At 33.9% G+C, this 14,075-nt stretch overlaps 1 protein-coding gene across 1 annotated transcript; it reads right to left on the minus strand.

Annotated features, from left to right (window-relative positions):
* Window positions 1-6,633: 6,633 nt before the first annotated feature.
* LOC128172907 (uncharacterized) lies at window positions 6,634-9,050 on the minus strand. Its single transcript, XM_052838643.1, has 3 exons — window positions 8,778-9,050; window positions 8,385-8,447; window positions 6,634-8,212 (listed from the first exon to the last, which is right to left on the minus strand). Exon 3 carries the CDS (start codon window positions 8,046-8,048, stop codon window positions 6,963-6,965), a length of 1,086 nt encoding a protein of 361 aa, XP_052694603.1. The 5' UTR covers window positions 8,049-8,212; window positions 8,385-8,447; window positions 8,778-9,050; the 3' UTR covers window positions 6,634-6,962.
* Between the last annotated feature and the right edge of the window lie 5,025 nt (window positions 9,051-14,075).

Here is a 14,075-nt window from a genome sequence, read left to right on the forward strand (position 1 = left end):
GTTCTTTTTCTCTTTTTCTTCTTATTCTTGTACATTTACATGCCTCCACTTAAAAAATACCATTCCTTGTCTTTTTTCTAAGTGAAAATATCGGTTCTTTTCTCCTAGATACATTTGTGGGTTTTTTTTTATAAGAATATTTTTAACACATTAAACTCATATAAATGTACATGTATATTTCAATTTAAATGACGCTAATTAGGAGGACGCCACAATTTAAATTCATTTACGTCTCTGTATGAAATTGAGAGAAAGAGAGAAAGGTAAAGACAAGAAGAGACAGAAAGAGAGAAGGACAAGAAAAAGCTACACGTACTTATACTTCTCTTACAATAGTAATAACGAATTTCAAATCGTATTTAATTCGTTTTCTTCTACATATTGCGTAACACAATTGAACCATCATGAACAATTCTTGAATTTAAAAAAGGTAAAGGCACTAGGCACATCATTCAAGGATACTCGCTAAGATTCTTTTTTCCTGTAACAATTCTACAGCAAACTAAATGGTATCTTTTACAAGTTATCCTTTCATATAGCTGAATAAGTCAGTCACTATTATATCTATTTTCATTTTATTCGTTTGCGTGCGACCAAACTTCTGAACAAACCTCAACACCGACGCAATTTCAGAACTGTAAATCACGCTGACCACCTATGCAAAGTGTATTTTGCAGATGGAGGCGGCTTTTTATAAGGAGCGGGATGCGGAAACAATCTCTAAAAATTGAAAATCCGTGGGCATATATGCATCGATTTATACATGGGAGAGAGAGAGAGAGAGAGAGAGAGAGAGAGAGAGAGAGAGAGAGAGAGAGAGAGAGAGAGAAAGAGACAGACAGACAGACACACGCACAGAGACAGAGATAGTGCATCGATTCACTTGCATACAAACGGTCATTAAAGCGAGCGCTATGTTCAAGATCTTGTCAGGCGAGCGGGCCCGATAAAGTGTGGGGAATTCTTCTAGTTACACAAAAAATCCGCCATTACGAGACATTTTTGAGGAAACAGAATAATTTGAGATACGGATGTGTTATATGTTCCTCGTCTTTTCACCGGATGAAAAAAAAATGTTTTGGGGAAAATGACGAGAAATAGACACATGTGTTTTTTACATTATCTTGTAACGTAAGCTATCAACGGGATATATTTGCAAACATCTTTTAAAAAATCAACATGTTTCGAACATTCGAATAATGAAAATCATGTTAATTTTTAAAATAAAGTAACTAGCATACAAAACTACTAAATAATTCTATGTTCCACTGATTTTCTTGTATGCTTATCAAAAAGTAATAGCAACGTCTTTGAATTAAACATAGCCGTGTAAGGGCAAGTTTAAACGGGTTAGAAAACACACTGTACGCAATAAAGTTTAAAAATAAAAAAATATGTAAAACCTGACACCATGTATTACGATCCTGGTTTGATAAAAAGGTAATGATTTATGAATAGCTACGGTAATTAAAAAATCAAGGTGACCACTTATATACATGTACATGCGGTTTAGAAAACAGTACGAGAAACCAATGTTTGCTAAAATGGGGGGGGGGGGGGGTAGGTAGAAAAAATGCTTCATTTACATGCATGTTAAACTAAATGGAAATCTGATATTTAAATGTGTGTATACATGTAACTTAAGCAATTTCGTGTTACATATATATATATATATATATATATATATATATATATATATGTAGCACATAAGAATAAAAACGGTCCTTATATGTTGCAGTTCTTTAATTCTTGATGGTTTATTATTTGGTAATATTGGTAATATTTGGTAATATTGACAGTGGTCCTAAAATAAACAATATCAATAATTGAAAATGATAGTCATACATCAACTGACATGATTTCATAAAAAATGTTTATGACCTCTTGCTATTACACTTTATCATACAACATAACATCTAAGCAAGAAATAATATGAAGTATAAATAATGTAATAATAATGTACACATTTTACAAACCTAAGTAAGGAATGCTGTATTAGGGCTTCCGGTCACTGTGACTGTGACGTCAGCATATGAGGACTGTTCAATATAAATATCAGGTCTTACTTCTCAATTTATAAAAACTAAACATATTTGATAAGGAACCACTATTATAATAAAAACGTTTCGTATCAAACAATCATTTATAACATCGGGTCACCTATTATTTTAACCTATAAACGTACTTATACACAACTGACTAGATGTCAATATTACATCAATTCTCTGACTAGAAATAAACAACTTTCGATCTGTTAATTACACAGAACTTATAATTCCACAAAATATAGTTATAAATAGAATAATCAATCACTTGTAACATAAGTATTTGATCTAATATGAATGCAAGACAAAAATATCATTACTTACATCTATCAGACAAAAAGGTCTTTCCCGGTCAACATCTACGATGAAAATGCCGCCAAAAGATGGCCTACTGCCTATACCGTAAATTGACCAATCAATGGACAGATTCACAAGTGTAAAAAATTAATAATATAAATTACTTACAACCGAATACTGATATTATAACAGTTATTCAATTAGGATATAAACATAAAAATACTTTTTCATTTCCAAATTTTAACTTTTATAGAAAATATAAATGTGAATCTCGAACCCGACGTTAAATATACTTTGCCCTCTTACACATTTCCCCCCTTTTTATCATTGCTTTCCACAGCAATGAAAAGGTTGCATAAAAACATAATAAAAAAATTTAACTAACAAAAAGTACAGGTATATATGCACAAAGCAATGAAACTATATAATTTCATCTGATTTTGTTACTACATAATCACATCTGATTTTGTCTTGCCCACGAATCACTTAAAGTAGCACTTAATGTAGCACCAAGATTCACAATCGCATCACTGAGTTCCTTGAATTTTGACGGTTGGACGGAAATTTGATTGCACGGTACAGTACTTTTAGGTAAGTTGAACGGGTTGGAATGTTTTCCTGCGGTCGTTCTCTTACTTCGTCGAGGCTGCGTCACGTCTACCATCTCTTCCTCTGAATCCTCACTGCTAGCTGCAGATGCACATGGTTTTTCTATCGCAGCTTCTTCTAAATCCTCAGCGGTTGCGGAGTGTTCTTCTTCGTCTTGAATTTGTATGGCCTGTTCTGGAATATACTCAAGATCCGATCCTTCAGAACTGGAATATCCATCACTCGAATTCACTCTTTCACCTGTGTCTAAGATTTCTTTCCTTGTCACGTTCTTGATCGGGCCAGATCCATCTGCCAGCTGTATAGAATACACATTATCACCAAGATATTTCACAACTTTGTATGGAGTGGAACACCAGGTATCTTGAATTTTATTCCTTCCAAGGGTGCGGTTTCTCGTAAGAACTCTTGTTCCAACTGGGATGAATGAAACACTGGCTTTCTTGTTTTTCTGATGATTTCGCTGCTCTGCAGATTTTTCTGTATTTGACAACGCCAACTTTGATGCTTCCAACATCTTCTTTTTATGGTCTTGAATCCAGTCATCCATAGGTAAGTTTTCACTGTCATCATCTGAGGACTTGTATAATCCAAGCATCAAGTCAATGGGAAGAATAGGTTCTCGTCCAAAAAACAAGAAATGTGGAGAGTAACCGGTCGATGAATGAACAGTGGCATTGTAAATATACACCAAGTATGGAAGATATTCAGGCCATTTCTTCTTCTTTTCCGGAGGTAATGTCCTTAGTCTATCATGCATGGTTCTATTAAATCTCTCACACTGTCCATTCCCTTCTGGATGGTAAGGTGTTGTGCGGGATTTTTCAATGTTGTAGTAGTTACACAGTTCTTGAATAATGAAACTCTCAAAATTACGGCCCTGATCACTGTGAATACGTTTAGGAATTCCATAATTCACAAACCAATCTTTAACAAGAATTTTTGCCACCGTAGTTGCTTTCTGATCTTTACACGGTACAGCTTGAGTAAATTTAGAGAAAATGTCTGTCATGATTAACACATTCTCACGTCCATCCGATGATTTTTCTAATACAGTGAAGTCAATGGCGAGAATTTCTTGAGGTTTGTAAGCTATTAAATTACTCATTGCAGGATTAATGGCTGGAACAGGGGCTTTCCCTATTAAACACCTTTCACAAGATTTACACCATTTATGGACATCCTGTAGCATCCTCGGCCAAAAACATCTTTTCTTCAGCAAAGAATATGTTCGCTCGACACCTTGATGACCTGCATGGTTATGAATATTTTCCAGAACTGTCTTCTTTAGGACTTCAGGAAGTAATAACTGTCTCTGTTCACCGGTCTCATCTGTGATCTTCCTGTACAAGACACAATTGTCAATGAAAAGTTTATCCTTTTGATTAAGAAGTTTTCTCACATCTTTGTGCTCCTTTTTCAAGTCATTAACTGAAGGTTTACGATCTTCCTCCATCCAGTAACGAACTCTTTTCAACTTCGGGTCATGGTCTTGAAGTGCTGCTATATCTGCAGGAATATACTCTGGAAGCGTTGTCATGGCGCTCACTGTCCGCATTTGAAAGTCTGACATCTCTTCTGAATTCAACTGAGTCGGTAAACGTCTATCTAACATCTCTAACGATGTGCTCTGAGTAATCCTATTAAAGGAAACTTTCAATTCTTCTTCTTCCAGTGAAGTAGGTCTACGGCTCAACGCATCCGCGTTGCGATTAACCTTACCAGAACGGTATTTCACTGTAAAATCAAACTGAGCTAGCTCTCCTATCCATCTCATCGTCGTTGCATCTACTCGTTGTTTGGGTTTGTTGATGTAACTGAGCGGATTATTGTCGGTATAAATGACAAACTTCGATCCAAGAAGGTAATCACGAAATTTTTCACTAACTGACCACTTGAGTGCCAAAAGTTCAAGCTTCATAGAACTGTATTTTTCCATATTCCTTTCAGATTTTCTAAGTGATCTTGATGCGTAAGCTATCACAATCTTTCCATTTGGTCTCTCTTGAGATAAAACTGCTCCGAGTCCTTCAAAACTTGCGTCTATTTCCAAAATGAACTCTTGTGAAAAATCAGGAAATCCAAGAATTGGAGGTGAAATAAGTTTCTCCTTTAGGGCGTTGAATGACTTGGTACACTCGTCAGTCCATAATTTTTGAAATTGCTCTGCTTTCAGTCTGGTATTCTTTGGTCTTGATAGTAATGCATGAAGAGGAGCTGCTATGCTAGCGAATCCTTGGACAAATCTCCTATAATAACTAGCTAGTCCGAGGAATGAGCGGAGTTGCTTTTCTGTAGTTGGAATAGGCCATGACTCAATAACAGCTGTTTTGTCAGGATCTGTAGATACACCTCTTTCAGAGACTATATGTCCAAGAAATCTTATTTCTTTTTGGAAGAAATGACACTTTGTCGGTTTAATCTTTAATCCATTGGATTTAAGTTTCATAAACACTTGATCTAATCTATCAATATGTTCTTCTATTGTCCTTGAAAACACTAGGATGTCATCCAAATAAAGAACTAGTATGTTGAAATTTTCATCCCCTAAACATGCCTCCATAAGTCTCTGGAAGGTGGCTGGGCTATTACACAAGCCAAACGGCATTCTGACATATTCGTAAAGTCCACCAGTACCTACACGAAATGCTGTCTTAGGAATATCTTCTTCTCTTACTGCTACTTGATGGTATCCTTGTATCAGGTCTATGCTACTGAAATATTTGGCTCCATTTAGAATATCCAAACTGTCTTCAATGCGCGGTAGTGGATATGCATCTTTGACGGTCTTTGAATTGAGTGCTCTATAATCTACACAGAGTCTTATGCTTTTGTCCTTCTTTCTGACGATCACAACAGGTGAAGCGTATGGACTGGTACTCTTACGAATAACTCCTTGGTTTAACAGTTTTTCTATATGTTGTTTCACTTCAGAAATTTGATTTGGAGGAATTCTCCTATGAGGAATTTTCACTGGTTGACTATCTGTCACAGTTATAGGATGAGTTACAGTTGTCGTATAACCCAAATCTTCATCACTTTTCGCAAACACATCTTCATGCTTAGAAAATAGTTCAAGCAGTTTCTGTTCTTGCTTGGATGTAAATGGAACATTTCCAAGATCAAGTTTAGATGTTAGCTCGGAATTATCAGAATTTAAAGTTTTGTTCGACACCGAGACACTACGAATGTTCAATTCTGTTGGTTCAATATCAACTGTATATTCTTGGTCTGAACTCTTCAAAATTTCTATCTGATGTAGAGTTCCAATACGAGTCTTTGGTTGAATCCAAACATCTTCTTCTCCAATGTTTAACATTCTTACTGGAATTCTTCCACTTTCAACAACACTAACAGTATCCACCACCAGTATATTTCGAGGTAGAGATCCATTCTCAATAGAAATAGGTTGGACGGCTGCTACGTATGGATGATTTTTCTTATTTTGTCGTGTTGATCCCACTATGGTTTTCATAGAGTTTGCTGGAATTCTTATTGTTTCTCTTCCTGCCACTTTGACAAGTCCAATCTTCACATCTACTTCATTCTCAGCTAACGCTAAGACAGACATAACATTGTTCCATATAGGGTCTTTCATAATAACATTATCACATTGACAGGCTGTTCTAATATGTTTCAGCACATTACATCCAAGAATCACTTATACAGCATTTAGATCTGTTGTTACAGTTTCAACTAACATTCCCACGTCACTGAATAATTGGTCTTGAATCTTCAAGTCTACTTCAATGTATCCTAGATATGGTATTGTGATTTTGTTAGCAGCTGACAGTCGTAGAAATTTTCTCGTGTCTGTAATATCTTGTTGATGTAGGAACTGTTTATAAAACATTTCAGATATAGTAGAAACTTCTGCTCCTGTATCGAGAAGGCACTTGATAGGTTGTCCATTTATTTCAACTATTGTAGTTGGACTGTTGTTTGCAGCATTTTTTATTTTCTCTTTAATATCACACGAGTCTTTTTCACTTCCCTCTATCAGGCGACTCTTCACTGTGAGGGTTTCACTTTTGGGTCACTGTTCATAAATTTTGGCCTTGACTGTTGATAAGGTCTTCTGTTTTCTTTGTTCTGTGAGAATTCGTTTTTACGGTTTGCACATTCTGAAGCAAAATGTCCTTGTCCGTTGCATGCATAACAAATAACTTGAGCTGGTCTTCTGGTTCCTCGGTTGTGTACAAATCCTCTGTTTGGTCTGCTTCCTCTTCGATGAAAATCAGGTTGTTGAAATTTTTCTAATGTTTGTGCAATAGTATCAATCTGTTGTTGTTGTTTTTCTAGCATCGCTTGTTGTGTCTGCAACATGTCTGTTAAAGGGTCAGAATTATTCACAATTGCTGATGCAACATTCACCTGTTTATTTTCACACGGTGGATTATCATCGACCCACTTAAGCATCCTGAGTCTAAACTCTTGAAATGGAATGGTTGATTGTTCCACAACAATTTTCCTCAGTTCTTGTCGCACAACTCTGTCTCTAATACCATCTATAAATCTTTCGGTTAGATTGACATCAGTTATCTGCATCTTCCTATCAACTTTCTTATTAATGCGCTCCTGCATTTGCATCAAAATACGTGAATAGTTCTCTAGGGTCTCACTCTCATTTTGATCTCTTTGGTAGAATTTCTGAAGTAATTGTGTAACAGTGTCCTTAATCACAAAAACACGTTCTAAAATGTTAAGTATCTCTTCTCCAGTACGTCTTTGTTCAATTGGATGTAAACGGATTTCTGCCTTGGCATTTCCAGTAAGATGATCCATTACGAAGTCAGTGTGTCTGTCTTTTGATGTCGTTCCTCTGATGTGTTCTCTCATCTCTGAGATCCAGTCTATAACATCGGGATCTGTGTCTTTTTCTGGGTACCCACCGAACTTGGGGAATTTTCTTTCCGATTTCACGTATACTACAGGTGTGGGATTTTCTTTGGACTCGGTTGACTCTACTAAAGTTGAGACCTTTTTCTGTAGATGTTGAATTTCTTGACGCATTGCCACATTCTCCTGATGATCTTGGTCTTCTTTACTCTCCAAAATTTTAATTTTGTCTAAGAGTCCTTGGATGAGCTGTTCCATGGTAACTATAATACTGCACACTGTCGGAAATCACAAGAATCCTGTCCACGACGCCATTTGTAGCACATAAGAATAAAAACGGTCCTTATATGTTGCAGTTCTTTAATTCTTGATGGTTTATTATTTGGTAATATTGGTAATATTTGGTAATATTGACAGTGGTCCTAAAATAAACAATATCAATAATTGAAAATGATAGTCATACATCAACTGACATGATTTCATAAAAAATGTTTATGACCTCTTGCTATTACACTTTATCATACAACATAACATCTAAGCAAGAAATAATATGAAGTATAAATAATGTAATAATAATGTACACATTTTACAAACCTAAGTAAGGAATGCTGTATTAGGGCTTCCGGTCACTGTGACTGTGACGTCAGCATATGAGGACTGTTCAATATAAATATCAGGTCTTACTTCTCAATTTATAAAAACTAAACATATTTGATAAGGAACCACTATTATAATAAAAACGTTTCGTATCAAACAATCATTTATAACATCGGGTCACCTATTATTTTAACCTATAAACGTACTTATACACAACTGACTAGATGTCAATATTACATCAATTCTCTGACTAGAAATAAACAACTTTCGATCTGTTAATTACACAGAACTTATAATTCCACAAAATATAGTTATAAATAGAATAATCAATCACTTGTAACATAAGTATTTGATCTAATATGAATGCAAGACAAAAATATCATTACATACATCTATCAGACAAAAAGGTCTTTCCCGGTCAACATCTACGATGAAAATGCCGCCAAAAGATGGCCTACTGCCTATACCGTAAATTGACCAATCAATGGACAGATTCACAAGTGTAAAAAATTAATAATATAAATTACTTACAACCGAATACTGATATTATAACAGTTATTCAATTAGGATATAAACATAAAAATACTTTTTCATTTCCAAATTTTAACTTTTATAGAAAATATAAATGTGAATCTCGAACCCGACGTTAAATATACTTTGCCCTCTTACATATATATATATATATATATATATATATATATATATATATATATATATATATATATATATATATATATATATATATATCTCCTTAAAGATTCTCTCTCTTTTTAATCAAACACGAATCCCTAATAAACCCTCCAGCCTCTTTTTTCTAAACAAAAAATATTCGCCTTAAAGTACTGTTTGCTTCTTATTTGTCTTACTCAAGCACATATTTAAAAAAAGTTCTTATCTGCCTTTTTTTTAAATCAAAATATCTATCTTCTAAAAAACTAAATCCTTCTTTTTTATCAAGATATATATTTTGATACAAGTATCCGCCTTGATAGGTAAAAAAAAACTCCTTAAACACCTCTCCGCCTCTTTTTCTAAATATATATCTCTTAAAACCCAAATTCATTTTTTTTTTCTTTAAATAAAAATGCACATTTCCAAAATACACATCCCTGCCTTCTTTCCTTAAAGTTAAGATATATATCACCTTAAATACTCCTCAAAATCAAAACACATATCAATCAAAACAAATCTCTAAATCAAAATACAGGCCTCTTGAAACACATTACTACCTTCTTTCTCTAAATCAAGATATGTAACTTCTAATCTTAGCTCTACCTTCTTTTCTCTAAATCAAAATGCATAATATATCTTAAAACACATCCATGCTTTTTTTATTCTAAATCAACATACATATTATCTAAAACAAAGATATACCTTCTTTTCTTCATATAAAAATGCATATCTCTTAAACAAATATGTACTTTGTTTTCTCCAAATTAAAACGCATACTTAGTGTTGCCTAATACAAGCATGTACCTTGTTTTCTCTACGTAAAACCCCCCACAAATATCTACCTTCTTTTCTCGAATTCAGAATCTTATCTCATACTGAGTATGCCTCCTTTTCTTTATATCAAAATACATATAACTTAATGTTAGGATGTGCGGTCATCTTGTAAATATAAGGATACAAATGTAAACATTTCTTGAACTGGGTTGTTTCTGCCCGAAACTGGCCAAAAATGTTGTCAAAAGGTATGAAAGGAATGAATATGAAGTCTTACATGTCATTATGTTCAAAAAGTATGCATACAAGAACAGGACAATGTCTTTTTAATCACTCAGAACAGCTATCGAACTACATTTTGAAGATTTAAAAATCTGAAAAAAATATGAATGGGGTTCATTGGTGTCCTCTCTGTTAACTAAATCTAAAACAAACTAAAGGTTAAGTATAGCTCAAAAATAGAGGCGTCTTACTCTTCTTTTTTTTAACGGCGGGATTCGGAAACAATCTTTTAAAACGAAACCCAAATATGAATCGATTTACACATAAGAGACACACACACAACGAAGTGGGGCCCGAGCGAGTCCGATAAAATAGTCTCTAGTCACGTGACTTATTCAGGAAAGAGATGCATTAGAGAATAGGTCGTGTCTTAACGATGTACATTGTTTTTAGGAAAAGAGAACATCTGCTTCAGGAAAACGCAAGAAATGACAGAAACATAATTTTTTTATTTCAATTTATCAGCAGGATATATGTTCCGGTACTTGCAAAGGTAGTGGAAATTTCCTTTACACATTGTACAATTTCAATGAAAGATTAAGCAAACAAAACTATCAAAATAGTATCCGCTTTAAATGTTTTTCTATTAAAATTTAAAACAACTAATGCATAATCTTAAATTGATTTCATGAAAAATAATTTTGCCAGATATACACTCAATTATGTGCTTTTCATGTGTTTATAGAAGATGGCATAAAATAGAATGCATGTTTGTTATAATTAAAAGGAAAAAAACCCAGAACTATCTGGAATAAAAAAAAACCACATGTGAAATGAAAAGATTATCGAATCAATTTACCCGTGACATGTCAATATGATAATCTTAACATACTTATAACTATTCACATGCAAAGGCAAAGAATCGATGAAACAAAAATAATTGCTAACGTTTAACTGTTTTCTGCTCTATATATGTATGTGTTGTTTATCAACATTGCCTATATTCCTATTAATTGGTTGCAATAAATTTCGCACAAAGTTTTTTAGCATAGATCTTAGAAGAGTTGTCCAAACAGTTCGTAGACACATGTAATTTATTTCAAAAAAAACGTCGCCATTATCAAGAAAGTATTACACTATTTTAATATAGAGTATAATGATCTATATGTATAAAAATCAGAGCAATGTACATTTTTCTGTTAGAGTTATCCTTATATTCACAATGCCTATACTAGCTGCAGGACTGTAGCTCCCGGTCTGAAAAATTCGGATGGACGACCTGGGTCGTCCATCCGAATTTTTTCAGACCGGGAGCTACAGTCCTGCAGCTATGCCTATACATGCCACAAGACCCAGTATGACAATGAGTTATAACGACGTTTCTATAAGTCGTAGTCCTGGGTTTACCTACGAATAATATACCGCAATCACCATTTAGTCAGAGGGTAACATGGTAATTGCATCCATTGATATATCTATACAATGTTCATTAAAAAAAATAAAATGTAATATTAACAAATACACCAGGTCCCGTGGGCATAAATGTTAGACAAGCTAAGTTTTGATCTCAGTCTCACTTATCCAAATCAGAGGAATGCTACTATATACCGGTAGTAGAAAATTAAAACTGAAATCAAAGCTAATCTCGTCTAACTTTTAAGGCCCCGGGGTCTGGACAATCAAAAGTGATGCTTTATTGTTTCAACTAATGTTAATATTTAAAAACAGGATGTGCATGAATCAAATTCAGAGCATACGGATATGATGGGGCGTTTTATAAAAGGTGGACATCACTTTTGCTATCTGTGTGTTGTATTATGTATATTAAGTTGAAGGTATGAAGAAAAAATATATAATTATATAGATCCACATTAAATGTTTAAAGAAGGTGCGCCGAATGTGGGATAAACAGGTCTTTGGCATTTATGCAGATGATTTCAACTTAACAAAAACTACATGTATCACACTGAATAGCGGGCATTTTTTTTTTTACAAAAGAAAACTGTAGCAAACAAATGTATTACGATGGTGTTCATTTAAAAAACCTCTTAAAAAAGATATACACGTTTAAAATAGTGTATCTCTTTTATATTAGCGATTGGACATCATTAGCGACATGTCATATTTTTTCAACACAATAATAGGTTTCATAGTTTGTTTGAAATCGAGAGCATTAGAACTTCCATATTTTAATGCCATTTTGTATGCCATTTGAATTATTTGAGAGAAAAAAAAAAGATCATTAATAAAGTATACACTTCTGAACATTATTTGTAAAATTTTCGTTCGAGCATATCAACATGTTGTATTATATTTGTTCGTGAAGACATGTATTTGAATGCTTGGACGTTTCATCCGCTTTTCTAAAGTATAAAGGAAAACCCACAAGTGACATTGAAGTACCTTAAAAGATTAGTTTCGTAGCAATTTTTTTTCTTTCTACTAACTGATTATTTTGTGTACAAATCCAGCAGAAGAGATTCAACAAAGTCCTTTTTTCTGCAAAAAATGTATCTTATGGTAGTGTAATACTTTGCGATAATAAAATTCATTATTTAGTTTTAATCGCACAGGCTGCGCTAAGTATTTCTCAGTTTAAGAGCATGATAAATCGAAGAACTAATAAATGCAATACGTAACGTTAAAAACCTAAATGTCATATACGAATGTTGATACATGTACAAATACATGCACATGTAGAAGCATGTACTAATTAATCAACATGTCAACAACTCTCGTACATGTAATATGCGTCAATTAGACATAAGCTAATTATGCACATTTATTACACATAGTGCATAAATCGAATACGTATTAAAACAGATTGAGTCTTTTTTCAGTGTATTGTATTTGGGGTCGATATAGATGAACAATTCAGGCCAAACAGGTAAACAGGTCAAACAGGTAAACATACACGAATCAAGTGAAAAATTTCAACATCGTTAACATCTAAAGAACGTATATCGTTTTTATGAAGAAGATAAAAATAATATAGCACAGTCACTCAATTAATTAGATTTAAACATCAATAAAGGTACTATGCATATCTATAAATGCATTAGCAGATCCTTGCAAATTAACCATTCTGAAGAAGGAAGCTTACCACTAATATATTATTATACATTGTACCTTAAATAACGTATATCGTAAAACAGATGCTTTCTAACCATTCTGAAGAAGACAGTTTACCTCAAATGTAGATAGCACTTATTCAAGGTAATAGTGTATAAATCATCTTACGCTTAAAGTACAATATCGACATTAAACTGATTCGTCACACTCGGGACTCATATACAATAAGTAGCTAATGTATTAACGCAAAAATCTAACATGGGTGTACTCGCTGCAAGCAACGGATTGATGCATTGAGACACAATTGGGATCGCCCGTTCCACTTTATAAAACAAGTATTTCCATTGGCCGTTTTAGTACCCGCCCACTCTTACTTGTTAACGTGCTATTGATAATTTATGCACCAGTGACGTTTAACTCTTTATGAGAACTGCAAAAGGTAAATCACTGCAATAAGTGACTTGGAGTTCTCACAACAATCGCTTCATGGTTTTTATGGTGTAAACACAAACTGTTTTAACAGGTTCGAACCCCGTTTTATTTATCAGTATAATGTTTCACTGATAAATTCAATCATTTTTAATGCATCATTTTTAGATGAGGCAGTATTTATTTTGTTGTAGCTTATTCCAGACACTAACAATAAATATTACATAAATTGCAATTCGTTGAACTTTCACCGATGAATGACACACTTTTACAAGTGTGCGCCTTCTATCAGACAAACGTGAAATTAACGGTACGTAAACGTGTTCATTTTGGACTGATCTGTGATTAATCTTTTTGTGTAACTCACTCAGTCTGTAGAAACATTCATTTTATTACACCTTCCTTAATACTCATCAGAAAATATCTACTACGGATGTTGGCACTTTACCTGCCACTGACTTTCTCTCAAACACGCTAATCGACCTCGGATTGTAAAATTCACGAGCAGATCGAGTCGCC

The sequence above is a fragment of the Crassostrea angulata genome, chromosome 2 (assembly GCF_025612915.1).
Source record: "Crassostrea angulata isolate pt1a10 chromosome 2, ASM2561291v2, whole genome shotgun sequence".
Taxonomy (NCBI): Eukaryota; Metazoa; Mollusca; class Bivalvia; order Ostreida; family Ostreidae; genus Magallana; species Magallana angulata.

Coding starts and splice junctions, on each gene's coding strand:
- LOC128172907 (XM_052838643.1), bottom strand. CDS start 8,048: ATGGAACAGCTCATCCAAGGACTCTTAGACAAAATTAAAATTTTGGAG.